This window comes from Prionailurus viverrinus, chromosome D1 (genome assembly GCF_022837055.1).
Source record: "Prionailurus viverrinus isolate Anna chromosome D1, UM_Priviv_1.0, whole genome shotgun sequence".
Taxonomy (NCBI): Eukaryota; Metazoa; Chordata; class Mammalia; order Carnivora; family Felidae; genus Prionailurus; species Prionailurus viverrinus.
Genome location: NC_062570.1, coordinates 108,137,407 through 108,162,871, shown reverse-complemented (window position 1 = coordinate 108,162,871; position 25,465 = coordinate 108,137,407). Strand labels below are relative to the sequence as shown.

General features: G+C 55.6%; 3 protein-coding genes across 6 annotated transcripts; 1 reads left to right on the top strand and 2 right to left on the bottom strand.

Annotated features, from left to right (window-relative positions):
* Positions 1-5,387: 5,387 nt before the first annotated feature.
* On the bottom strand, positions 5,388-17,596 carry CDCA5 (cell division cycle associated 5). 2 transcript variants are annotated; one of them, XM_047876969.1, is made up of 10 exons: positions 17,370-17,596; positions 17,061-17,155; positions 16,917-16,982; positions 16,802-16,837; positions 12,982-13,416; positions 7,593-7,706; positions 7,277-7,383; positions 6,989-7,087; positions 5,958-6,024; positions 5,388-5,808 (listed from the first exon to the last, which is right to left on the bottom strand). In XM_047876969.1, the coding sequence occupies exons 1-10, from the start codon at positions 17,413-17,415 to the stop codon at positions 5,629-5,631; spliced, it is 1,245 nt and encodes a 414-aa protein (XP_047732925.1). In that variant the 5' UTR covers positions 17,416-17,596; the 3' UTR covers positions 5,388-5,628. The 2 variants fall into 2 exon arrangements, with proteins under 2 accessions (XP_047732925.1, XP_047732926.1); XM_047876970.1 differs by lacking the exons at positions 5,388-5,808; positions 5,958-6,024; positions 6,989-7,087; positions 7,277-7,383; positions 7,593-7,706 and adding an exon at positions 11,209-12,795.
* Positions 17,597-17,644: 48 nt separating this feature from the next.
* Positions 17,645-22,403, top strand: ZFPL1 (zinc finger protein like 1). 2 transcript variants are annotated; one of them, XM_047876982.1, is made up of 8 exons: positions 17,645-17,801; positions 18,118-18,227; positions 18,524-18,635; positions 20,030-20,223; positions 20,332-20,404; positions 20,478-20,624; positions 20,874-20,997; positions 22,241-22,403. In XM_047876982.1, the coding sequence occupies exons 2-8, from the start codon at positions 18,126-18,128 to the stop codon at positions 22,248-22,250; spliced, it is 762 nt and encodes a 253-aa protein (XP_047732938.1). In that variant the 5' UTR covers positions 17,645-17,801; positions 18,118-18,125; the 3' UTR covers positions 22,251-22,403. The 2 variants fall into 2 exon arrangements, with proteins under 2 accessions (XP_047732938.1, XP_047732937.1); XM_047876981.1 differs by lacking the exon at positions 22,241-22,403 and adding an exon at positions 21,505-21,957.
* Positions 21,943-22,570, bottom strand: TMEM262 (transmembrane protein 262). Of its 2 annotated transcripts, none has more exons than XM_047876985.1 (3): positions 22,397-22,570; positions 22,190-22,289; positions 21,943-22,082 (listed from the first exon to the last, which is right to left on the bottom strand). In XM_047876985.1, the coding sequence occupies exons 1-3, from the start codon at positions 22,568-22,570 to the stop codon at positions 22,006-22,008; spliced, it is 351 nt and encodes a 116-aa protein (XP_047732941.1). In that variant the 3' UTR covers positions 21,943-22,005. The 2 variants fall into 2 exon arrangements, with proteins under 2 accessions (XP_047732941.1, XP_047732942.1); XM_047876986.1 differs by having other exon boundaries at positions 22,409-22,570.
* Between the last annotated feature and the right edge of the window lie 2,895 nt (positions 22,571-25,465).

Below are 25,465 nucleotides of genomic sequence, written 5' to 3'. Positions count from 1 at the left end.
GTACATTTTAGCCACTCCTGCCTCATCTGACTCCCTAAAATGCAAAACCTGGGGCTAAAGGAAGAAAGGGGATCCAGAAGAATTCTCTGTGTGTATCCTGCAGGGGTCCCAGCTTATGTGAGGAAGTGGAACTCTTAGAAAGGGAAGCCATTTCTTCCTTTGCAAGGTGACTTCCTCCTCCATCCTCTAACCCTATCTGCCCTCTCTGGAATCCATTCACCCGTTCATCCATCCATCCATCCACTATTTATCCACCTGCCCTCCTATTCCCCCACCCATCTATTCTCCCATCCAGCCACCCATCCATCCATCCATCCATCTACCCACCCAACTACCCATCCATCCATCCAACCATCCTTCATCCATCCATCCATCCATCCATCCATCCTTCTATCCTTCCATCCATCCATCCATCCACCCATCCATCCATCTACCCACTAACCCATTTACCCATCCATTTTTCTATCCACGCATCCACCCACCCTCCCATCCATCCATTCCTTTATTCACTCCTTCTCTTATACCTGCAAGTATCCATTCATCCAGCTCTGTGCAAGACCCGTGTTAGGGCCTGAGGAGGAAGAGGTGCCCAAGACTTCAGGTCCAGAGGGGAGACAGGCAGGCTTTGGGCTCAACCATGTGGTCAGTGCCCCTATAGAGGGAGGACCAGTGTGTTTCCAGTGGGGAGAATGAGGAATTCTAAGAGGGAACATTTGAGGGGATCTTCCAAGGATGAGAAGGCATTCAGCAGGCAGAGAAGGCAAGGGGTAGGCCATCCGTGCAAATGGCCCAGCATGTGCAAAGGCTGAGAGGGAGAGGAAGACACCAAGTTCTCACTACAAATGTTGATTGGGCCCCTTCTGGGCCTCAGAGAGCCAGGCAGGGTGGAAAGATCCCTGGGGCTCAAGCTGTGACTCCTCCTACCCCCATGACCTATCTTGCCTTGGGCCTCTCCCCCGCCAGGCTGCAGCCCATTGATTGTCCCACAGATGCCCCAAGAGCTGGGCGAGCCGGGCAGGGTAGACTTGGTGTGTGTGTGTGATTTCACAGCCCACTCCCGGAGCAGCCCCCTTCCTGCTCACAACCCTGTTTTGTGGGCACCACCTGCCCCCCACCCTCCTGTGTCCATCCCCCCTGGTGCTACGGGTCAGGAGGACAGCATGGGAGGGCTATGGGGGGGTTTAGTGTGATCAGTGGTTCAGGGAGGCACACCAGGAAGCCACAGTTTTTGCAAGGTGGTTATCAGCATGCCAGATATGACCTTGGATCTTATCAGAAGCCTGTTAGTGTGGGGAGCGTACACATTCCTGAGGACCAGGAGGACTGTCACCACCTGGCAGGCAGTGGGAGGGACGTCAAGATCGGCCGATAAGTTGAAGAACAGACACGGTGACGACGGCACGAGGAACAGCCCCACGGTCCCACACCACCCCCTCCTGGAGGGATTTAGCCACTTGAACCTGTGAAATTACAGATGCAACACGTGGACAAGGGCGTGTGACATCTCTGTGTGCCATCTGAGAACCCCAGCTCAGGCTGTTGGAGTCAGCTGGTGTCTATGCTGCATTCTGCACCGGATGTAAACCTGGCCACTTTTCCTTTCCCCATCTTGGCTCGGTGGCTGGTGTGGCCCCTCCCTGAACATTTTGGATTGTGGTGTTGACGGAACCACTTAAGGTAGCTACCGCGATCTCTTTATTTTCCCACCTCACTTGTTGATCCTGCTGCCTGCAGGAGTTCTCCTGTCCCTCCAGGACCCCTGATCCATTGATGCCAGCTCTTCCCACTTTCCCTCTCCTCCCTCCTGGTCTCGCCCAGCCCCTTACAAAGCCTCTCCACCACCGGCTTCCTCTTCTGCTTTCGTCACATTCGCTGGGGGAAAAAACCTGGCGCTCTGCCCACTCTGCACCTGCACCCTTGACCCTGAATGGGCCTGCAGAATCACGTGACCTCACTGGTCTTGCTTTACCTTTATGAGCCCAAACCTCAGGCAGGCTCTCAGCACTGCCCAGCGGTCCTGTTGTCTTTCCCTGGTCCTGGCCTGCTCACCCTTCCCCGCTCCCGGATGGAAGCTTCGCCCTCACTGAATCTCACTGAATCACCCTCGCTGAATCTCCGGAGCCCAGGACAGAGCCTGGTACGTAGGAGGCACTCAGCACATGCCCGTCGAATGGATGGAAAGCCGCCTTGGACCAACGCACCTCCTCAGCGTCGGGCAATCATGGCCCAGCTATCTGGGATTTAAGGAGCAGAACGCAGGGGGCCTGGGGCAACCCCAAGGGATACAAAAGGTGGGCTCAGAACCCCTGGGAAACAGACCCCGTCTGAATGAGCCCCAGTGGGATCGCTGAGGTGGCCATGGGTGGGGGCCTGCATGACACAAGTGCCCTCGTGAGACGGGGATGTGGGATCTAACAGTCCTCCAGGGCGGGATGTTTCCAGAGGGTGCTGCTGCTGGGCCGCGGGATCAAGCTACCCTCACAGGCAGGAATAGCAGCCCCTTCAGGTGGGGTGGGACTTGGGAGCCTGCTGGGGTACCCCGCTCCACCCTGCTTCCACGGGGCCCCCGAAGCCACGTCGGAGGCGTGGGTAGATGCACCGGAAGTAGGCTACTTGCCAACCCTCGCTGCGTGCTAACAACTCTCCGAGCCCGCACTGGGTCACCGGTCCTCGTGGGGGCCTCTGAAGTGGGCATGTTGCAGATAAAAGAAGCACGTGTGGTTACTCGGTCGAGGCCACACGGGCTGGCACGTGGCGGAGCTGAGGTTAGAACCCGGGAGCAGGACCTCTTCTCTCCAAAGCTACACCACCTCTCAGGCTCCAGGCGGAGAGGGGCATCCCATTCTGCTCCTCACAAGGCGGAATCACGGGGACGTAGGAGGCTGGTTTGCCAACCCAGCCTCAGTGCCTTGAAGACAGAGAGGCCTGGACGATCGGGGGGGCACAGCTTGTGAATGGCACAGTAGTGTGTGTGTGTGTGAAAAGACCTGGGAATGTCCCGGGGCCCACATGGCTGTGCTGTGGGACCCCCTCCTTGGGAAGGCCTCCCTGCCTTGCTGCCTTGCTGTGTCAACAGGAGCGGCTGTAGGGACGGAGCTCAGGGCAGGACAAGGCTGGGGCCTCCGGGGCACCTGTCAGCTCTTCTGTGGTTTGGAGACAAATGCGCAGAGAGGGCTCTGTGGCCGACTCCATATCCTGCAGTGTTCACGTAGCCGCATACCTTTGCTTTCCCAGGCTGAGATGCTGGAGGCTTTCGGGGGAAGCAGGCTCAAAGGGGACCATGCTTCCGGTCCAACAGCCGTCTGAGCATCAGATGATTCCCTTCAGGAAAATGGCAGGATTGCTGTTTTGTAACAGCTGGGCCGCCTTCAAGAACAGGTCAGGAAGTGGGGGGGGCGGGGGGGGGCGGGGGGCACCTGGGACTCCTAGAACCATCCAGGCCCTGAGGGTGGAGTCCTGGGGGAGGCGGCTGCTAGGTCAGAGCTCAGCTCAGCTCTGATCAAATCAAACCTTCACTAATCAAATCTGTCGGGAGTTACTGGCCTGGGCGTGATCCCACCGGGGCTGGTGTAAGTCAGACTAGGTCTGAAGAGGGGCCGCAAACCTGAATTTCCATCCTCTCGGTTAGTGTTCCCTGCAGTGGGTATGAGGCAGAAAGATGGCCCCGGTCCTTTCGTGTCATACTAGAGAATTTCTGCCCAGTACATTTTATCACCCTTAGGGGTCATGGGGCTTTGAAAAACATTGCTCTTTTTTTTTTTTTTTAATATTTATTTTTGGGAGAGAGAGACACACACAGAATCAGAAGCAGGCTCCAGGCTGTCGGCACAGAGCCCGACACGGGGCTCGAACTCACAAACTGTGAGATCATGACCTGAGCCGAAGTCAGACGCCTAACTGACTGAACCCCCCCTGGGTGCCCCTGAAAAACACTGTTCTATAGGATATTGACCAATATTGATCTAATTTAGCAATAGCAATCTTATTTCAGGATTCCTCCTGCTTCCCCCATTGACCACACACACACACACACACACACGTGTCGATTTCTTGTATCCTCCTTTAAACTGGTTTCATCATCTTGAAGGGAGCACGAGGCAAGCTGACAGGCCGCAAACACCCCCCTCCCCCACCAAGGTGGGACTTGTGAGACATTCCTTGGGCACTCCTGGCTGCCCGAGAACAAAGGAAAGGGGAAAAACAGATGGTTAACTGATAGAGATTAGAGTCCCGAAGGACCTAAAAGTCTCCATCACCCCTCCATAGCGAGGTGGGGAACAAAGGCAGAAAGAAATGGCAGCTAGAACTCAATTTCCTTCTAACCAGCAGCCCATTGACAAATAAATACTTGAGGCAGCAGAGTAAAACGTTTCTCCAGAAACTCCTTACAGTCTTAATGCTAATGATTTGCTGGAGAGAAAACCGCCTTAGCTTGACAATAGCTAGGCCTCCGGTAACCTTTGAGTCTTTAGCATATGAAAATCTCACTGGAAACTTCCCCTGGACTTTAACCAGTCTCTCTTCAGGGTCCCGGGGCAGCTCTTCCTGCCCACGGGTCCTGTCTTTCTTGGTCGTCGGCTCCGGACCCCACGAGCCCCACAGTCACCCCAAGAACCTCATCAATCTTGCTGGCTCTGTCCTCTTCCTCCTTAAGGAGTTGTTTTTCTCTTTTTTTAAAATAAGTTTATTTATTTTTGAGAGAGACAGACAGCACGCAGGAGGGGCAGAGAGAGGGAGAGAGCATCCCAGGCAGGCTCCGCACTGCCAGCGCAGAGCCCGACTTCCGGGCTCGATCCCACGAACTTGAGCTGAAATCAACCGACTGAGCCACCCAGGCGCCCCTCTTTAAGGAGTCTGAACACCAAACCAAATGAACCATGCTCCTGTCATACAGGAAGGCAGCCAGCCGCAGCCAGGGCAGGAAGAGTCCCATGGTTGTAGGGCAAGAGGTCTCACGAGTGTCAGGTGTTGGACCCCTGTGGAGCTCCCACTACCAGCCCCCACCCTTGCCCATGGTTGGACTCATAAAGGAGAAGAGACTTATCCCAGGTCGCAAGGTGGGTAGTGGCTCTTCCAGACCTTCCCTAGTCTCTTTCTGCCCTTTGGAGTTAGACCTGTGGCCTCCATCCTTGGCGGGGGGGGGGGGGGGGGGGGGGGGGGGTGCTTCTAGTCCCACCCCAGTGCTTATCACAGGGACATTGCCCTTGAGGCTGACACCACCAGGCCTGGAACCTCTTCCAGGGTGATGGGAGTTCAGGGCCAGGGAACCAAGGCGGGGGGGGGGGGGGGTGTCTTAGAGGGGGCCCAGGGACCAAGCTCATTTTGGAGCTGGTGACCTCCCACCCTACCTGATTCCCAGGGCCCACAAACACGCGGGGAGTGGCTGCTCAACGTCGGAGAAGTTTATTGCTGGGACCTGCAGAGGAACTGCTGGAACGTCTTCCCGAGGAGACGACCAGTTTCCAGCCTCGGGCCTGGCCAGGGCTGACGCTGGTGTCTGTGGGTGGCGGGAGCACCAGGCTGCAGGACGAGTGCTGTCTCCTGGGAGCTGGGTTGCTACAGGCAAGGGGAGCTGAGTGAGCGGCTGGGAAGGCCTGCCCTTGCTCCCCACGTGCCACAGGGGTGCTGTCAGGGCAGCGGGGACAGCGCCACCCCCTGGACGGCCCGGGCATCCTCCGGGACAGCCTGGGCCTCCTCCGGATCGGCCTGGGCTCCCTCCTGGATGGCCTGGGCTCCCTCGTGGATGGCCTTCACCTCCTCCTGGAGGGCCTCTGCTTCCTCCTGGAGGCTCTTATATGACAAGTTCAGCTGGAACAAAAGGTTGCAGGGCCCAGAGGTGGGTACTGACCCCGGACAGGACTGTCTGAGGCCCGCTATGAGGCCCTCTAGCTGGGCTGGGAGGCAGGGAGGAGGGGGAGGCACAATGAAGAAAGGGGGTCCCGGGCTGAGGGGCTCACCAGCCTTTGCAGCTTCTCCCCCAGGGCCAGGTTGTCTGCTTGGATGGTGCTCAGTGACTCCCAAAGTCTAGAATGGAAAGGGACCTGCGTCAGCCCCCAGGCTCTTGTCCTAAGCAGCTTCCCCGCAGCGCCCAACACGCGTCTCCTGCCTGGGCTGTGTGACCTGGAAAGGCCACCTGGGAACGGGCTTTCACCAAGGGTCCTCTTGTCCTGGCAAAGCCATAGGTGGGGGCGGGTTCCTCTCCCCCCCCCCCCCCCAGTGACTCACAGCAGGAGACCCAGACCGAAATGAAGAGTGTGTCTTCCTCTTCTCCAGCAGGAGAAGGGCCGGCTGCTCTGTCCCACAGGCTAGCCATCCCAGCCTGTTGGGCTGCAGCGGGGACCATGACAGAATTCTGTGTGGTTCCAGGCCAGCAAGAGGGTCGGCCCCGGAAGTAGCCCGGCCCGAGTGCTCTGGGTATGAATCAACGTGCCCACCCCTCGGATCTGTGCTATGGGAGCCCACGTGCAGCCCGGAGGGAATGTGTCCCCCTGCCCCACCCCCCAAACCACCTGTCTCCAGGCAGAGGTCTGACCCTGGCATCACCACGGAGGGCCAAGTGGCCACGGAATTACACAGACTCCAGAGCCTGGCACCCAGAGAACAGAGCCCCACCCCCGTTGCTCCACAGACCAAACTGCTCCCTCAAGTTCTTGGACAGTTAAAGGTGGGGGTCCCCTTGCAGGCAGCCTTGCTGACCAGGCATGCGGGCACCCAGTTGCCCGATAGGAAAGAGTGGTCGCCTCCTGCACCTGTGGGGCAGGTTCCGCTCACACAGAAGGAGGGCACCGATGCTGGGGAGGGAGGGGACCTGCTGGCCAGTGAGGAGGTCATCCAGTGCAGAACGGTGAGCAGGCAGAAGAGGGGAAGGAGGAGGGGCACGCGAGGGTGCAAACCCACCGCTGTCAAGCCCGAGGCCCTGACCTCAGTGGCGGGGGAGCGGGGAAGCCCTGTCCCCCCGCCCGCCCCCACCTGCTCCGGCCCAGCTCACCTCATGCAATCATTGTGCAAATGGCTGATTTCCTGTGAGGTCCGCCGGGCCCCCCAGTCTTCCTTGTCCAGGAACTGGTCCTCCTGGATCTCTGCGTCCCTGGGAAGAGTGCGCAGCAAGGGTTGGACCAGAGGGTCTAGAGGCTGGGGGAGGGTCTGGGGAGGAGGGCAGGCCCAGGCCCAGGCCCAGGTCTGCGCATCTCAGGGCCGAGTCCTGGCCCAGGTCTGAATGTTAACAGAGAGAAGCACCCTCTGCCTCCCTCCCCTGCACACACTCACTCAGCCTTACCCCTCAGGGTCTTTGGACTCCTTGGGCTCCGCTGTGCTCAGGAGTATAAACAGGAATGTGACGGTAGGTTCTGGCTGCAAGTTCCGCGGTTGCTCTGAAGAAGACGGCTTTGGCAGAGAAGGTTCCATGGTGACTGAAGGGCAGAAGGCTGGCGGCCAGGGAGACTGGGTCCCCTCACACCGTAGAGCAAGACAGCGGGGCTGGTGGCCGGCAGTCCAGAGCTCCTCTCCGGCAGGGGAAGCATTTCTCCAGCCACCTGCCACCCTCCCTGCCACCCCTGCCGTCTGCCTTGGGAGGCCCTGGTGCTTCCTGTCACCTCTAAGACTGGCTCCCCGGAGACCTGAGGGTCTTCTGGCTCCTGCTTCTCAACAGGCTGCACCTCTGGCTTCACCACGGGTGTAGAGTGGGCTCTTCGTCTGCCCCTGAGAGACTGAAGGAGACAGAAGCCCGGTTGGTGAGGCGCGTCCGCCATCCTGCTGGTCTCCCCCTTTCCAGCCTTGTCTGGTTTTCTTTTTTTAATTGTTTATATATTTTTGAGAGAGACAGGGAGTTGGGGAGGGACAGAGAGAGAGGGAGGCACAGAATCCGAAAGCAGGCTCCAGGCTCTGAGCTGTCAGCCCAGAGCCTGATGCGGGGCTCGAACCCACGAACCGCAAGATCATGACCTGAGCCTAAATCGGACGCTTAACCGACGGAGCCACCCAGGCGCCCCTTGTCTGGTTTTCTTGACGTAGCCTCCGGTCTGGAGAGCCTCCACCACCAGTTCTGTCTAGCAAACCAGACCCCTCAAAGTTAGGATTACCACATTTAGCAAATAAAGCACAAGGAAGGGTACCAGGGAAATTTGAATCTCACATGAAACCGAATACTTTTAAAAGCGTAAGTATGGCCCATGCAGTGTTTGGGAAATACTTAGACTAAAAAATGATTCATGGTTTATCTGAAATTCAAATTTTACTAGGTGACCCGCATTTTATCTGGCAACATGCTACATGCTGGTAATAGTTTAGAAACCGAACCCTTGCAAATGCAAGGTATAGGGGGTGGGGGCGTGACGGGCACCCTGTTGAAAGGAATCCTATAGAAGCTTGTAAAAAAGTGGAGAATCCCTCCCGTTTTGGGCATAGAAATCATCTATCAATGAGACACCGAGAAACAAATAGTGTGGCATTCAAGACCCTCTCTTATGTACACCCCTGTTTCCAACCCCCTTAATACGCCACTGTCCCTGAACAGGTCTCTGCTCAGACCGGCCAGGAGCCTCACTTCCCAACACCAGCCTGAGCTGCCCCCACCGCCACTCTTGCCCGTGCTGTTCACCCCCCTCCTGTTCCCTCCCTGCTCTGTAATCTGAGCTGAACCCCACTCTTTTCTCTGCTGAGCAGATGTACCTCCCCGGGACCCCCGTGGACGGGTTCACATCCCTGAGCCTAAATATGCATCTGTCTCTACGAAGTGATGTTACTAGCAGCTTCTCCCCAAGTGACAGGAAGTCTTTAAATATATATTTTTCAGTGTTTATTTTTGAGAGAGAGAGAGAGAGAATGCGATCGGGGGAGCACAGAGAGAGGGAGACGGGCTCTGTGCTGACAGCAGAGAGCCCGATGCGGGGCTCGAACTCACGAACCCTAAGATCATGATCTGAGCCGAAGTCGGATGCTCAACTGAATCACCCAGGCGCCCCCCGCCCCCAGGTGACAGAAAGTCTTCAGTCAATAGACGGAATTGTCGCCATTTTTCACTTTCAGATTTTCCAGAATCTTGCACATCGGCTGGCCTAGTGATAGAGGACAATCCAATGAGAAGGCAAATAGTGACCTCCCGTGTGTCCTTCATACCGAGCTCCGTCTGAGCTTTTGACAGGCCCATGGGTCGTGGCAGGGATCCTATGTGAAGTCCTCTCTGCCGTACATTGAGCCTTTCCAGGTGGCCTAAAATATTATAATTCCTGTCCACATGATGTAAACAGAACCTTCGTGGCTGGCAATATCCTGCAGGAGTTCCTGTAACTCTCCAAAGTCATACCAGCGCTCCCAAGCGGGTAGCTCTGTCACTGGGTTTGATTTGTGTCCTGGGGGAAGTTGGCAGCGTATAACAAGATCTACAAAACTAGCCGGGACCTTTGCCCCTGGTAAGGTTGCTTTGGTAATGAGGCTTAAAGACACGACTCCCATGGAAATAAAAAATAATTTACACAGAGTAGCCGATTTATACCAAAGGGCGAAACTGGAAGCGGCCTCAAGGGCCCAAGTATAAGAAAAGGTCAGTAATCAGTGGCATGAACGTGACAGAACGCAGCTTACTCTGCAGTTAGTGGTCCCCAGTAAACTGTGCCGAGCTGCTTCCTGTGGGACAGGTCTGGGCAGGGTCCCGAGAGCACACAGATAGGTGATCCGGTTCTGCCCAGGAAAAGCCCCCGGGGGCTAGGGAAGGTCCCAGGTTCCCAGGTGAGCGCAGCACACACAGGGAGATGTGCCATAACAGAAGCCTGTCGACAGCCCCAGCCACGAAAGAAGGGAGCCACACATTTGGTTCAAAGCTCCAGCTAGATTCCGCCGTGAATGTGACGCATGATTGTCCATAGGAAATGGGGTATCTTGGCACGGGGAGAGCGATCCAAAAGAGGGAGCGGCTTGGGCAGGCCGGTGCTGAAGGGCACTCCCACCAGGGCACAGTGTGAGCTGGCCTGGCTGTGGCCCCCAGGTGACAAGGAGGCATGGAGAGACCTTTGTGTGTCTGTGGGTCGTCTGGGCCGTAAGTAGGAGTGTGGGGGGGACAAGGAGACACGGGGGGGGGGGGTGGGGGGAAGCCAAGGGCCTTGGGAGTGGAGAGGCAGGCGCAACTGATCCCCCTGCCAAGTGTCTACACCGTGTGGATACCGGGGAACAAGTGCAGGAGACGCTGTGACACCACAAAAGCCAGCCTCTCGATGGTCTGTACGAATGATTATCTTTTATCCCTTCGAGACCCTACTTTCCATTCTTTTGGGTGTTACACTCAGAAGTGGAGTTGTGTAAAGGGCTTTAAGCAAGGGAGAGACGGGCTATTTTTGTCTTCTAGGAAACTGAGTCTGGCCCCAGTGTGGAGTTTGGAAGTGAGAGGTTAAAAGGAACTAGACCTGCCAGGCCAGTGCTGTCCAATGGCCTTGGGACAGAGGGAGGCTGAGGTTAGGGCTGATGGGATGGGGCGAGGGCGAGCACAGAGTTGCAGATGACCCCCTGGGCCCCTTGACAGCAGAGCCCGACGCTGGGCTTGAACTCACAGTGAGACCATGACCTGAGCCGAAGTCGGATGCTTAACCAACTGAGCCACCCAGGCACCCTGAATTTAAGGAGTTAAAGCCCTTAATTTGTTCTAAGGGCCAGGAGGCAAGGACAAGTCTAAAGAGGAGCTGGAAGGGAGACTAGTTCGCGTCACAGGCCATCAAGCGGCACACGCGTCCCTGGGCGTCCTTGAGCCGGATGGGCGAACTGAACCTGTATCTTTGACTAGCCCCCAGGAGGCTCTGCCCCTACTGTCGTAGGGCACGGCGGCTGGGCCAATGTGAGAAGCTGGCTCCTTCGCAGGAGCCTCACAGGGGAACAGAGGCCGGCTTCTGTGAGGAGCGGGTCCCCAGGCACCGGGTGAAGCTGTTAGCAGCCCCACCTCTTTCCTCCTGGGACTGGAGGGGCTGGGGCTCCCTGGAGGCCCCCTTTCCAGGCAGTCCTGCCTTGAAGAAGCAAGTCCTGCCTTGAAGGGCCTGTTCTTGACTGGACAGAAAAAAACAAATGTGAGAGCAGAGCAGTGATCACGGGGCCACCAGAGGCCAGGCTGGCAGTCCCCTGCACAAGGGGACAACCCTGGTGACAGAGGTCAAAGAAGGCTTGGCTTCCTGGGCCTCCCACCCTCGCCTCTGCCTCTATAAAAACAGCAGTCTACGAATGAGCAGAAACTTTGTAATCAAAAAAATTTTTTTTATTAAAACGACAACACAATTTCCCCTTAAACTCTAGTCTTAGTTTTTCAGGAACAGCGAGAATTTGCAACGATGCCATCAGCACAGCACCTGGCTACTCTCGACTCTGCTAAGACACTTCCCACGTGTCCCACCCCACCAGCCAGTGAGGACAAGAATTCTTTAGCTGTCCAGCTCTGGAGCGTCCGGGCCCGTCCGAGCAAGGGGGCTTGCTTGCAGGGTCTGACGAAGCACGAAGTGTTGAACAGGAAGCCCGGGATTCCCAGGCCTTTTGAGGGCTTTCACGGGTGCCCACCGGGCCCGCGCCGGATCATCAAGTACCCTAACCCAGCATGCGTGCATCTCCCCTCTACCTCCACGGCCCCGTAAACGTCAGAAGACGTATGGCAGAAATCGTGGGAGGGCAGCCTCTGAGAGCATGCTCTTTACCAGCACTGAACCAAGAGAAGCAGGGGAGCAGGGCTCCCCAGAAACAATGAGACCACACACCCACGCTCGCGCGCCCCATCTGCTCCTAACATCTCGTCAGGCAGTGTTCTCGTGTGAGCAGACACTAAGGAAGCTAAAACTGCCTCTGACCCTTGTGCCTTTCTGGCAGGCGAAAAGGCACCTCCTAGAACTTTATGGGTGTAGCTGCAAAACGCTAGCAGGACTAGGATTCGGATTGCTTGACCCTGTTTTCCCTCTACAGTGGAGTAGACTCTGCACTTATTTTGTAAGAAATAGGCTAAGCGACGATAAGGGCACCTCCCACCACAGCCCCTTCCCGGCCCTGTGCAGGCGTCCCCGAGGCCCGGGCCTCAGTTCCTGTGGCACCTAATGGCCACACCGAAAAACGCACCCTCCTGGCCCCCAGCAGCCTGGCATTTAACTGAACAGTCTCAGCAGCGGAGCAGACCTACAGAACAGGTTTCATAGTAAGAGCTATGGTCTCAGACCCAACCGAGGCTTCCCTCCCTCCTTCACAATGTAAAACTCTACAGTGTCCAGCTTCTTCCTCAGAATTCTCTCCTGGACCATCTACAGAATCTGAGAGGGAGCCCAAGCTTCTTGACGCAGATGGGCTCGTGGCCGGGAACCAAACCCCCAGGAGAAGACGATGCAGGGTGGGGGGGATGCCTGAGGCTCGGTGCGGCTGATGCAGAGCAGCCTCAATCCCCCACAGCGGCCCAGGTCCTCTCTCACCTGCAACCCCAGCCTTTCACCTCCTCTGGCTGTGCCAGTAATCTCTACTCCCTGGTGTGGAAACTGGCTGGACTCCCCTGGGAGGGAAGGAGAGGCCGGTGGGTTAGAATAGACATGGGACAGCAGTACGTTTCCTGAGATGCTGTCGCCGCTGCACAAGCTTTCAGAGGAGGACAGGCTTTGTGTGGTGACGGCACATGCACAGGTAACAAGACCAGGGGAGGGGACCCCAAGTGTCTTCTCTGCAGGGAGGAGGAGCTATGTACAAGGGAGGGGAGAATACGGCCCCCACGACATCTCATTCAACCAGGAGATCAAACTGCTCAGCAGCTTCGAACTCGGCATTCATGGCTGCAGCCCATTCATCCAGCTCTGATTTCTAGAGGAAGAGAAATGGGGGGGGGGGGGGGGGAGGAGGGGACAGGTGAGTGAGGAAAGGGGCACGTTGGCCAGGGCATTTCTACCTATACCCTGCAGGTGCTGAGCCCCAGGCCAGCCTGAGTCCCGGCATGTCTCCCAGTGTGTCCCGTGTGCCAGCAGAGGAAATGCCCTGCCCCTCACTCACCAGGATCTCCGGAACCTTCTTTTTCTTTCGTTTCTCTTTCACAGCAGGTGGAGAGATTCCGGGGAGAGTGGTATCTGGGGCCCAGGGCTTCACAGGGACCCTGGGGACTTCGGTTAACTTTGAACACCTCACAGGTGAGACTCTGGCCAAGTCTTCTGACCCCAGCAGGCCCTCGAAGCCAAAGCAAGACCGGCGGCCTGGGGTGGAGGTGGAGGCAGAGCCGAGGGTCTCCAGCCGGCTGTAGGATCGCCTGACTTTCTTAGACATTTCCAAGTCTCTGGCGTCCAGGTCTTCCCTGGAGTTGGACTCGACATTCAGGGGGCACAGCACAGGAGTAGGGGTGGGGGTGATGGGGACACTGCTTGTCTTGAAGGGCTCCTCCCTAGCAGGCTCCTTGCTAGAAGGGTTGTTTTCCTTCTCCAAGAAAAAAGCAATCTGTACCAGGGCAGAAGAGAGAACAACTCCTTGTTACTTAGCTGTTATTACTTACTTCCAGAAAGGTCCGAGGAGATTCAGTGTGGAAAGACGCATAGAACACTTATAAAGGAAAAGACAGGACGAGCAACAAATCAGACCTTGAGACAAATTTGGGAAGGAGAAGAACAACCTGCCATCGCTTCTGAGTGCACTTCTGTAACGCAAGAGGACTTATCACCACTTGGTGTTGTCGGCTCTGTCTCCAAACAACACGTGACCAGAAGCTGGCCAACCTCTACTGATGCAGGCGTCCATCACGGGTCGTCCTGACCAGTGCAGTAACCTCTTGACCTCTCTTCCTGCTTCTGCCTGTGCCCTCTGTGGTCTATATGTCACACAGCTGGCAAGAGTTTTCCTAAAATGTGCATCCAGTCAGTAAGTACCTATTGGTCACGGGCCCCGTTCCAGGCCCCGTTCTAGGCACTGGGAGAACAGGGAGTAGAACAGAGAAAACCCGGTCTCCATGGGGCTTCCGTTCCCGTGGGAGGAAGACAGAGCTAACGAACAGGGAAAAATCACGTAGCACGTCAGAAGTACTAAGCGCTTCGGAAAAAAAAAAAACAGGACAAGATAGGACTGGGGGTGGGTTGGAATTTTAAGTAGGTGGAGCCTGCTTGGAATTCTCTCTGCCCCTCTCCTGCTTCAAAATAAAGAAATAAACTTAAAACAATCAAGAGAGAAAAAGAAGAGAGGTCCACGCGTTGGCTCCTTAAAAATTCTATTCTCAGCTCAACCGCGGCTTCCTCAGAGAAGATATTTCTTACCATAGAGCAGAGACCAGCCCCCCCTACCACTGCGATTTACTGCTGCCACCCTGACCTATCTCGTCCGGCAGCCACCACTCTCGGATTTTGGCTTGTTCACTGGTCAACCATCACCCCAACTGGAATATGAGGTTCTTGACAGCAAGGGGTCTTCGTCCGTCTGGGTGACCCTGCCTACGTCCAGCACCTTCCGCAAAGCCCTGCGTGCAGCAGGCATTCCATAAATGCTCACTGAACAAATGTACACAAAATTCCACACTGAGCTTTCTGGCAGCCAAGACAAGGTAGGAAACAGGACAAATTCCGCCACTCTTGTGGTCTAACAGAAGTATGTTGGTTATCAAGAGAGACACTTCCTAGCTACAAGCACTAGAAATCTGCCCCAGGAGTCTTAGTAAAGGGGATGCTGAATACGGGTGCCTGGGTGGCTCAGTCAGTTAAGCACTCGACTCTTATTTAATGCTTATTATTGAGAGAGAGAGAGAAAGAGAGAGAGAGAAAGAGAGAGAGCGCGCATGAGCACACGAGTGGAGCCAAAGCAGGCTCCAGGCTGTCAGCGCAGAGCCCAACGCTGGGCTTGAACCCACAAGCCACGAGATCATGACCTAAGGTGAAGTCAGACGCTCAACCGACTGGGCCACTCAGGCGCCCCGCATCCGACTCTTGATTTCGGCTCAGGTCATGATCTCATGGTTGGTGAGATCAAGCCCTGCTTTGGGCTCCACATTGTCAGCGCAGAGCATGCTGGAGATTCTTGTGCATGCGCGCTCTCCCCCTCTCTCTCCCCCCCTTCTCTGCCTCTCCCCCACTTGCATTGCCTCTCATATAAACTAAAAAAAAGGGGGGATGCCGAACAAAATGGGGGTCACCCTAGACTACTTCCTCCTCATTCCCTACAGCCAAACAGCCGTCCAAATCCTTGCAGTTTTGATCAGTATATCATCAACCTATCGTTCAACCAACAAGAATGAGGGATTACCACGGGGAGGCAGAAGTCCCCGCCCTCAAGACCACACGCAAATATTCTCAGGTATCTGTAAGGCCTAACGAGAACTACGAAGAGAAACACAACAGCGGCAGGGTACAAGTGATCAGGGAAGGCTTCCAGGAGGTGTCCTTTAAGCCGAGTCCTGTGTGATGGGATGGTCACGTGGTGAGCCGAGGGGCAGAGCATCACTTTGCCCTTCCCTTCCTTCAGGCCCCCGCCACGTCACTTCAGTCAAGTCCTCCTACCTGGCCTCGGGTCCCCAGCAGCAGGCTTTTTCCAACCCGGTCTCCACCCAGACCCAGGAGGGATTTTTCTGAAACACGCCAGCATGCCTCGGGGACTACCGACTCCCCAAAGGCTCCTGCGGTGCCAAGGATGGAGCCCAAGCTCCCGAGTGTGGCTTTCATGCTTCAGGAACTGCTCTGTCTTAGCCTGCTCCATCCCCTAACAAGATCGCCAAAGGCACACTGAGCAAGCTGCCCTTCTGCGCGCCTCGGGATTTTGTGAATTAAGAGGTCGCGGCAAACACGGCTTCCTGTGCCCAAACACTACTGTCTTTAGAGACTTAGTTGAAACCTTCCTTCTTCTGTGACACAATCGCAGGGACAGCTAGTCTGGGTTAGGTGCCTTCCTGACCTCTAGTACTTTTCTTATTGCAGTTCTCAGCACACCAGGCTACTATCGCTTGCTCATCGGTCTTTCTCCCCGCCTGACTGGGAGTTCCATGTGCTCCTAAAAGGCAGCTAGCGTTTTCCATTTATTGCATCCCCAGGCACAGGTTTTCTGTTAATGAAACACCCTTAGTAACTCCTGCTGAACCAGGACAAATGCTGTACGTTTCTCTTACACCAACCAGTACTCACAAACAGAGCAGACAGACTGGAAAGGAGGAGGAAGAGTTGGGACACAGCTCAGTTCCTCAAGGAAAACAATATAGACTATTAGAACGCCACAAGGCCACGATGTATTATTAAGTCCAGAAAGAGTGCGCAACACGGGCGATGTATGTAGGTTTCCAAAGGCAACATGTTTCCAAATACAGATGGTTCCCAACTTACTGATGGACGGACTCAAAATTCTTCAACCTTATTACCGCGCAAAACTGATACACATTCAGCAGAGATCACAGTTCAAATTTTGATCTTTTCCCAGGCTAGTGATACGGGGTAAGATACTCTCTCGTCAGGCAGTTCCCGATACGCGATCACGGAGAGTAAACAATGGATAGAACGTACAACCATCCCATTGTTCGCTTTCATACAGAACTCAAGAAATTAAATGGTATCCAACTCTTTGTTATAAATAGGCTTTGCGTTAGATGGTTTACCCAACGGCGCGCTAACGTAAGTGTTCTGAGCCTGTTTAAGGCAAGCTTCACCAAACTATGACGTTCAAAGGATTACGTGTATGAAATGCATTTCTGGCTTAGGATATTTTCAACTTACGATAGGTTTGTTAGGCTGTAACCCCGTCCTAACGGGAGGAAGATCGGTACCTCAAAACAGTTACCTGGGCAGATGGGAGCAGCCAGTATGCCTGCCCCATTTCTAGAGTGCTCCCCACTCAACTAAGCAGATGAAAATGAACTCACCCTTGGGCTCCTTCGAGGCGTGTGCACAGATGGGGTCTGTGGAGACAGTAATAACCGATCGCTTAGCCACCCCCAATTTTGGCTCCCAACCCACAACCCTTCTGTTAGCCCTCACCTTTACGGTATGGGCTACGATCTTCTTCAAAACGATGGGCTTTCTGACAGGAGCCGCAGGGGATGCCTGGAAAAGAGGAGCGAACATGAACTACACATTACTCCACCGGCCTCCGAGGCAGAAACTGAGGAATCCCGGGCTCACCTTGGGCCAGATTTCAGGGAGGGTGCTGGGGAGATCAGGGCCTGATTTCCGCTGGGACCTCCGCGGAGACTGAGTAGAAGACGGGGTCCTGGGCCCTGGGAAGAGAAAAAAGTTAGGAGGTAGGGGAGGGCTCTAAACCTCAGAGTCTAGAGAACAAGTTCAGGAGAGGGCGAGAGAAAGTTCCCAAACAAGCCCTTTGGGGCTTCTTCCCGGGAAGGAGCCTCCTAGGGCGGTGGGGGGAGGGCCTTCCTCACGGGGCTCCGTCCCTCAAACGGCTCGGCCCCAAGCTCCCGCGCGCCTTCCGCTCACCGGAGCGTTGGGCGGCCCCTCCGGACCGCGTTCGCCTCTCGGACATATTAGCCTTGGTCTCGATCTCCGCCACGGTCTCCGCCGCCAGGGCTCGCGCCAACCCGGAGGGCCGACGGAGACAGAAACGTTCAAATTACCCGCCTGGCTGGGAGGAAGCGGAAGTGACGCAAGGGGGGAGGGCCGCCGTGCTCAGTTTTCACCTCTTCAGCCGTCTTCACGTCTAGCGTCAGCAGGGGCGGGGCCAGTGGCAGGCTAGCGTCATCAGAGCGCGCCGCACCCGGAAGAGACGTGGCAGCGGAGGGATAATCAGAGCGGTCCGGGGTAGAGAGCGCAGAGCTCGGCTGAGCGCGGTGTCTGTCCTTCCGCGCCTCGGGCCAGCTCTCGCGTCTGTCGGGACCGGTGCGGCGGTCGTTCGGGAACACGAAGAGCGGGGTCTGTATTGAACGTGGGGGCGGGGCTTGGAGGGGGTGGGGCTCAGGCGGAGCCCCTGGGGGCGGGGCTGCTGGTATCGGAGAGACGCTGATGGAGGGACGTGGCGGGGGGCGGGATCCAGGAGGAATGGGGGGTCGCTAGAGGCGGGATTTGTTCAGGGGGCGTGGCCAGGGATGTAGCGGGGCAGTGGGCAGGAATTGGGGGTTGGGGCGATAATGAGAGGTGTCTAGAGGAGTTCAGAGTGGAAACCATCTGGGCTTGTGAGTTCGTAGTGGCGGACAACAGAATTCTCTGTTAACTCAGACTCCTTTCTCAGGGTCGAATATGGGACTTTGCAAGTGCCCCAAGAGGAAGGTGACCAATCTGTTCTGCTTCGAACACCGGGTCAACGTCTGCGAGCACTGCCTGGTAGCCAATCACGCCAAGGTGCGTCCTTCATGGGAGCGGCTGCGCAGGGCACTGGGTGGGCAGGCAGTATTGGTTTTCTCCAAATCTCTGAAGGGCCTGGGCTGGAATGGAAGCTCCAGGAGGGGAGGAACTTGGTTTATTTTGTTCTCGGCTCTATCCCCAGCCCTTAAGACAGACTCTATCTAGCACACTGTGGGCTCAATAAATGTTTATTGATTGGACAAAAGAAAGGATGATTCTCCTTTGTGATGAGAGACCAGCAGCTGGGCCTTGAGAAGATGGGCCCCAGTTGTGACCTCTCTCTCCCTCTGCAGTGCATCGTCCAGTCCTATCTGCAGTGGCTCCAAGATAGCGACTACAATCCAAATTGCCGACTGTGCAACATACCCTTGGCCAACCGGGAGACCACCCGCCTCGTCTGTTATGGTGAGGCCTGAGCACCTTGGGAGGGAGCAGGACAGGCCCAGCTTGGTGACCAGTTTCCAGGGCCTCTCTAAGCAGCAGGGCAATGGAAACCACCCCCTCCCAAGCTTGGGAGGCTGGAGCCCAAAATTCTAGCCCTGCTACATTATTTACCTGCTATGCGAGCTCAGACAAGTCATTTTCCCTTTCTAGACCTCAGTGTTTTGCCCTAAATATTAAAGCTCCTAGGGTTTTTTGTTTGTTTGTTTCTCGTTTTTTAAGTTTATTCATTCTGAGAGAGAGAGCGCGCGAGAGTGGGGAAGCGACAGAGAGGGAGAGGAGAATCCCAGGCGGGCTCCACACTGATGTCCCCCAATTCGGGGCTCGAACTCATGAACCCGTGAGGTCATGATCTGAGCCAGGGTCAAGAGCTGGACGCTTAACCGACTGAGCCACCCAGGCGCCCCTAAAGCTCTTCGTTGCTTACCTGCCCGTTTTGAGGATTGAAGGAGAGTCGGTCAAACTTGTGGTTATCATCATGACTGTGGGCAGTAGCTGGCTGGACCAACAGTGAGCTGAAGGGAGAGAGGAAGGGAGTTTCCCACAGTAAATCAGCAAGAAGAAGTCAGCAGTCACATGTGTCGTGACCTTGACCTGACTGCGGTGTAGGAGTCTTAGTTCCACTTTTTTGAAGGAGCGAGTGCAAGAGAGCTCCGTGTACGTATTTCTCGTTGTGTGTATGTGTGTATCTATATCCATGAATTTAACGTGGGTTATGTTTTTACATGTGTTAACGGGTTCCTTAGTACTTGGGGACGAGTAAACGGGTAAATCGTGTGAACATACGAACACAGGTGCGTTGTGGGGTCGCAGGAGTATGTGTGGGTGACAGTGCTTGAATTTTAGCAAACGTGAATGTATAGATGTGTACGTGTGCGAGTTAGTGTGCCCACGAGTACAGATACAGGGGACGGTACTTGTGTTTGACTGTAGGTGTACAAGCGCGCGTACATTTGTGTCCGTGGGTGTGTGCATGCATCCCTGTGCCTGTGTGTGTTTAGGAACTTTTTCTGAAACTGTTCTTGATTAGCTGTTAGCCCGAGGATCTTGTGTTCAGTGCAGGTTCAGAGAGGACTCACTTTAAGGGTCGCTGGCATCTTCTTCCCACCCTGGTGGGCTTCTCCCTCCTAGTGGGCTGGGGATCTTGGTAGCATCTACCTTGACTGGGTCAGTGGTGACCAAGAAGGCTCAAGTCTTAGGGGACACTGCTGAAATGGACCTAAGTGAGGACAGGAAGGCTGCAGGCTTAGGTGTATGTGCGCCTATGTCCCTAGAGCAGGCTGGGGGCTTTTGCTGGGCTAGGGGTTCTAAGTGTCTTCTTCCTCTTGCCTCTCCTCCCCTATCTCATGGGCCCTAAGACCTCTTCCACTGGGCTTGCCTCAACGAACGTGCCGCCCAGCTACCCCGAAACACAGCGCCTGCTGGCTACCAGTGCCCCAGCTGCAGTGGCCCCATCTTCCCCCCGACCAACCTGGCTGGCCCTGTGGCTTCTGCACTGAGAGAGAAGCTGGCCACGGTCAACTGGGCCCGAGCAGGACTGGGCCTTCCTCTGGTGAGAATCTGTCTGTCTGTCTGACCATCTGCCCTGGGTGCCACCTGGGCCAGATGGGTGGGGAGGGACATAATTAGGCAGGCCGATGGCACAGGCTCCTTCCTCCAGATCGATGAAGTGGTGAGCCCGGAACCCGAGCCCGTCAACACCTCTGACTTCTCCGACTGGTCTAGTTTTAATGGTAAGCGGTGGCCCGCACTGCCTTTGGGGGCCCTCGCCACCCTGCTCTGCTGACAGCTCTCTTCTTGCCATAGCCAGTGGTGCCCCAGAACGAGAGGAGGTTGCCAGCGCTTCCGCCGCCCCAGCCTTCTACAGCCAAGTCCCCCGGCCCCCCGCTTCCCCGAGCCGGCCCGAGCAGCACACGGTGATCCACATGGGCAGCCCTGAGCCCTTGACTCACGGTGAGCCGGGGCACTGTCCAGTCTAGAGGAGGATAGAAAGGGAGTGGGCTGGCTTGTAAGGAGCTCAGGGTTCCAGAGTCCTCCCCGGGGGGGCCCTCCCCTCTCACTCTTACATGGCCATCACCTCCCCACGATTCTGAGACATTCTGTCAGGCTGAGAGGGCAAGGAGCTCCTGCCCTCCCCACCCCCCACCCTGCTGCAGGCCAGTTTCTCTGAGCCTGTGGATACCGGTGGCTCTGCCCCTGCAGCCTCAGCCCCGAGGAAGGTGTATGACACGCGGGACGATGACCGCTCACCAGGCCTCCATGGGGATTGTGACGATGACAAGTACCGTCGCCGGCCTGCCCTGGGCTGGCTGGCCCAGCTGCTCAGGTACACAGGGTCAGGTGGGGCAGCATGGCAGGAAGGGGGAGGGGAGGAAGTGAGAGCCAGAGGCCCTGGGCGTGATGGTTTCATGACAAAAGGGGCCTGTTCTGGGCAGTGACACCTCGTGTTGGGCTGTGCAGGGAGGCCGCAGCTTGGCAGCAGGAGTCTTGGGTCTGCTCTACTCGCGGGCTGTTTCCTTGCCCGTTAGGTATCTGGGGCTTGAACTTGGGCTCTTTGAGGCCCCTTCCTGCTCTGGCACCAGCTGACCTTAGTGACTCTACCATGCCTGACACATTCCAGTTTCCAGAACAAGTTGTTGCCTCAGCTGGTTTGAGCTGCACAGTCACCTGTGTAACGGGCAGGTGCAGGGTTGACCCTGCACGCATGAAGAAACAAAGCTCAGGAATGGTGGCCCTAGGGCCAGAAGACAAGTGTCGTGACTGGGGTTCCTCTCCGGGCTGAGGGGCCGTCAGGGATTGGGGACCTGACCTGCCTTTCCCCTCGTCCCCCTAGGAGCCGGGCTGGGTCTCGCAAGCGGCCGCTGACCCTGCTCCAGCGGGCAGGGCTGCTGCTGCTCCTGGGGCTTCTGGGCTTCCTGGCTCTCCTTGCCCTCATGTCTCGCCTGGGCCGAGCTGCAGCTGACAGCGATCCCAACTTGGACCCGCTCATGAACCCTCACATCCGTGTGGGACCCTCCTGAGCCCTTGCTTGGAGCTGGGCCAGCCTAGGACCTGGGGGGCCTGAGGTGGGGAGGCCTGGGGGCTTTTTTTCTCCGCTCCTCTCCTTCAAGCTTGAGACACTAAGATCCCAGGCCCAGCCAAGTCCACTAGAGTGGCTGCTGGCTGGGCTTGGGGCCCCTGCAGTTCAAACGTTTGTCTTGACCTGCTTACCCTGGGTCTCCAGCCTCCCACCCTCCTCCCCACGAAGGAGATGACAGGTGGAAATAAATGACAGACTTTATTAAAACACCGAAGCCTCCTTTTCCTTCCCCCTTCTCGGCCCGGTCCTCTGGCCTCAGTGACTCTCCTCCCGGTATTGGATGGCCAGAAACTCCAGAGACAGGCGGTTGAAGAACATGGCTCCATTTAGCACTGGGCAGAGGAGACAGCCCCCATCAGCATTCCCTGCCTGCTCTTTGCCAGGTCTCAGGGATCCAAAGCTCCCCCTCCCCCTTAGCCCAGCCCCCACCCCCACTCACTCAGGATGGTCAGGGAAAAGCACCGAAGAAACTTGTTTTCTGTCATCTCAGCGTAGAGTGACCCCATGGCGGCCCAGCAGATGCCGATCACCTGGGAGAACTGTAGGCCCCATCCGGTGGGAGAGTGGCCCCCTGAGACAACAGCGGGGTTTCCGTCAGCCCCTGGACCTCCCCCGACCACGCCCTTGAGCCCCGGCCCCGGTCTACCATCAGGACAACCGTGTAGTGGAAGCTCATGCGGTCGTAGTGGTGGGTGACACAGAAGTTGTGCACGTCGCTGGCAAAGACACTCAGGTGTACAAGGAAGAGCATCAGTGAGGCCACAGTGAGCATCATGCCTTCTGGAAAGAAGAGCACAGCCAGCCGGTCCCGCCACCGCATCCTGGCGGCAGCGTAGACTCCAGTCAGACGGCGGAGTTGAGCAAGCCGACACTGTCCAGGAGAAGCAGCTGGCCCTTCTCTTTCTAGAGTGGAATAGCGGTGGGGTTCCAGGGCCACAAGGACATTGGAGGGGACAAGATTCTAGAATCCAGGCTGGTTCCAGCCAATAGAGGAGTGGTTCATGAGGGGCCAGGGGAGCTCCCAAGTTAAGGGAGGTTGGAGGGTGACAGGTGCAGGCCAGCAGGAGCCTGTTGGCTTCATCGGGTTGATGAAGGGACAGCGTCCCGCATCATCTTGCCCGCACACCGTGTACGCTTCTGCGTACCTTCTCGCTGAGTCCCCTCGACGGTGCCACAGAGGAGGCAGTGTGGGTACTTGGTACAGAGCCGGGGCTCGGAACGGCGGAAGGGCATGTCGCAGGTCCACAGCAAGTCTTCGGCCAACAAGAGACTAGGCCCCAGAAGGGTAGCTGGAGGGCATTCCCAGGTGAGGAGGCCTGGGCTGAATTGCAAGCCCCAAGTATCTGCTCCATCCCCTAATGGGGAGGAACGAAGGGAAGGGAAGAGGTGAGAGAGTGCCCATAACTGTTCTGGCACCTTCCCCGGGCCTTCCGTAGGTCCAGAGAGCACCCGGCTCTTCTATCCTCTTCTTCAGGGGCCTGATGCTGACCAGCTTGCCCTTCTCTGCCACCTTCAAGCACGCAGCACTTTCACCCCCATCATCTCTGTCCTTTCCCGGAGTCCCAGGTGAGACTCGTGGCATAAATCCTGTTTTGTGCACAAGTTCGAGGTAGAGAGAGGGAGTGCCGGCTCAAGTGCTCACGGCCATGAGTGAAGGAGTCAATACTGAGAGTGAGATCCAGTACTGAGACTAAGTGGGCAGGGACACTTCCAAGCAAGAAGAAAACATTTCCTCCATACGTGTAAGAGGTGAAAACTCCAGGACTCTCAACCACAGAATCCAGAAAAACGGGCAGAAATGGTGTGGAGGGACATGAACACTCCCAGGAACTAAAGTGGAAGGACAACATGAACTTGGCCACTCCCATGGCCTCCTTCCTGTCTCTCTGCCCCAGAAGTAAGGTTCAAGGTCTGGCCAAGACCCAAAGTCTCCTGCCACACCATGCTTGCTGCCCAGTGTCCTTAATCACAACCGTCCCTGAGACCCCCGTTCTGACACATCACAGGGGTGACACCCAGGGCCCAGCCATGGGCCCACTGCTGAAACAATAGTTTGCAGCTCGGTTCTCTGGTGAATACACATGAGCTTTTATGCATTAGGGTTTCTGGCTCCGTGTCATTAAAAAAATTTTTTTTTATGTTTATTTTTGAGAGAGAGCACGTACTAGTAGGGGGGGGTGGGGAGAGGATCTGAAGCAGGCTTTTCACTGACAGCAGCAAACCCGATGTGGGGCTTGAACTCATGAACCATGAGATCGTGACCTGGGCCGAAGCCAGCTGCTCAACTGACTGAGCCACCCAGGCGTCCCTGGCTCAGTGACATTGAAGGAAGTATCCAAGTAGTGTGTGAACTTGTTCTTGTAAAAGATTTGCATGATGGGTGCCTGGGTGGCTCAGTCAGTTAAGTGTCTGACTCTTGGTTTCAGCTCAAGTCATGATCTCATGGTTCGTGAGTTTGAGCCCTGCTTCCAGTAAAAACAAACCCCACTTCAGATGAGCCCCACTTTCTCTCTCTCTCCTCTCTGCCCCTCGCTCACTTGCACCCTCTCTCAAAAACAAAACAAAACAAAACAGATTTGCATGATACACAAGCATACAGAAGAAAAGGCAAGAGCCTTCCACCTCCTATGTACCTAACAGGTAACCCCCTCGATAGTTTGGTGAGTGGGTATCTTTTGGGTCCCTTCAAAAAAATTTTTTTTCAATGTTTATTTATTTTTGAGAGGGAGAAAAGACAGAGTGTGAGTAGTGGAGGGGCAGAGAGAGAGACAGCACAGAATCGGAAGCAGGCTCCAGGCTCTGAGCTGTCCGCACAGAGCCCGATGCGGGGCTCGAACTCACAAACCGTGAGATCATGACCTGAGCTGAAGTCAGACGCTTAGCCACCTGAGCCACCCAGGCGCCCCTTTTGGGTCCCTTCTTGATGTAACTACATGTGCGTACATGTGCATATACATGCATAATTTAAAAAATATGTAGAGAATCACAGCATATGTATTGTCAGAGTATAATCTTCAAAATGTTAAAAGTCCGATGCTAGATCTGGAATGAACATGTAACCAAGCTGTATTAACCCATCAGTGAGGGGTTCCCCCTCAGTAAGGTGGTAATACGTCTTGGGGAGCTGGATTTAAAAAAAAATTTTTTTTTTAATGTTTATTTTTGAGACAGAGAGAGACAGAGCATGAACAGGGGAGGGACAGAGAGAGAGGGAGACACAGAATCAGAAGCAGGCTCCAGGCTCTGAGCCGTCAGCCCAGAGCCCGACGCGGGGCTCGAACTCACGGACCGCGAGATCATGACCTGAGCCAAAGTCGGCCGCCTAACCGACTGAGCCACCCAGGCACCCCGGGGAGCTGGATATTGATAGGCATTTAAAGAGGAGTGTTAGAGTATGATTCTAGGTTAGACACAAAACTGGTTCATGTCCTATAGGGCGATAAGAAATACAATTTTGGAAGTTATTTTTTCTACTGGATATAAATGTTTTGTGTCTGCACAACATCTACTTGTAATGTCTGCATCTGAACACTTAGTAAATTGCAAAATCAAATGTTCATCCCTATGGGGATTTAAATAGTCCTTGGATGGCTATGGCACTGGGAGGACATGTTCCATTTTGGGTCTTATTTCCAAATTTTGGGTCATTTTTCTCACCAGTGTTCTGCAACCTATTTTTTTTTTAAGTTTATAGACTTCTTGGAGTAGATCTAAA

Excerpts from the sequence above, each read along its gene's own strand:
- ZFPL1 (XM_047876981.1), top strand. The coding sequence starts at position 18,126 with ATGGGACTTTGCAAGTGCCCCAAGAGGAAGGTGACCAATCTGTTCTGC. Across the intron at positions 18,228-18,523 it reads TGGTAGCCAATCACGCCAAG|TGCATCGTCCAGTCCTATCT; the intron begins GTGCGTCCTTCA and ends CTCCCTCTGCAG. Across the intron at positions 20,998-21,504 it reads TGGCTGGCCCAGCTGCTCAG|GAGCCGGGCTGGGTCTCGCA; the intron begins GTACACAGGGTC and ends TCGTCCCCCTAG.
- CDCA5 (XM_047876969.1), bottom strand. The coding sequence starts at position 17,415 with ATGTCCGAGAGGCGAACGCGGTCCGGAGGGGCCGCCCAACGCTCCG. Across the intron at positions 16,838-16,916 it reads TCGTAGCCCATACCGTAAAG|ACCCCATCTGTGCACACGCC; the intron begins GTGAGGGCTAAC and ends CTGTCTCCACAG. Across the intron at positions 7,707-12,981 it reads AGAAGGTTCCGGAGATCCTG|TCTCTCAGGGGCAGACGAAG; the intron begins GTGAGTGAGGGG and ends TGTCTCCTTCAG.
- TMEM262 (XM_047876985.1), bottom strand. The coding sequence starts at position 22,570 with ATGCGGTGGCGGGACCGGCTGGCTGTGCTCTTCTTTCCAGAAGGCATG. Across the intron at positions 22,290-22,396 it reads ACTACACGGTTGTCCTGATG|TTCTCCCAGGTGATCGGCAT; the intron begins GTAGACCGGGGC and ends TGGGGCCTACAG. Across the intron at positions 22,083-22,189 it reads CTTTTCCCTGACCATCCTGA|TGCTAAATGGAGCCATGTTC; the intron begins GTGAGTGGGGGT and ends TCCTCTGCCCAG.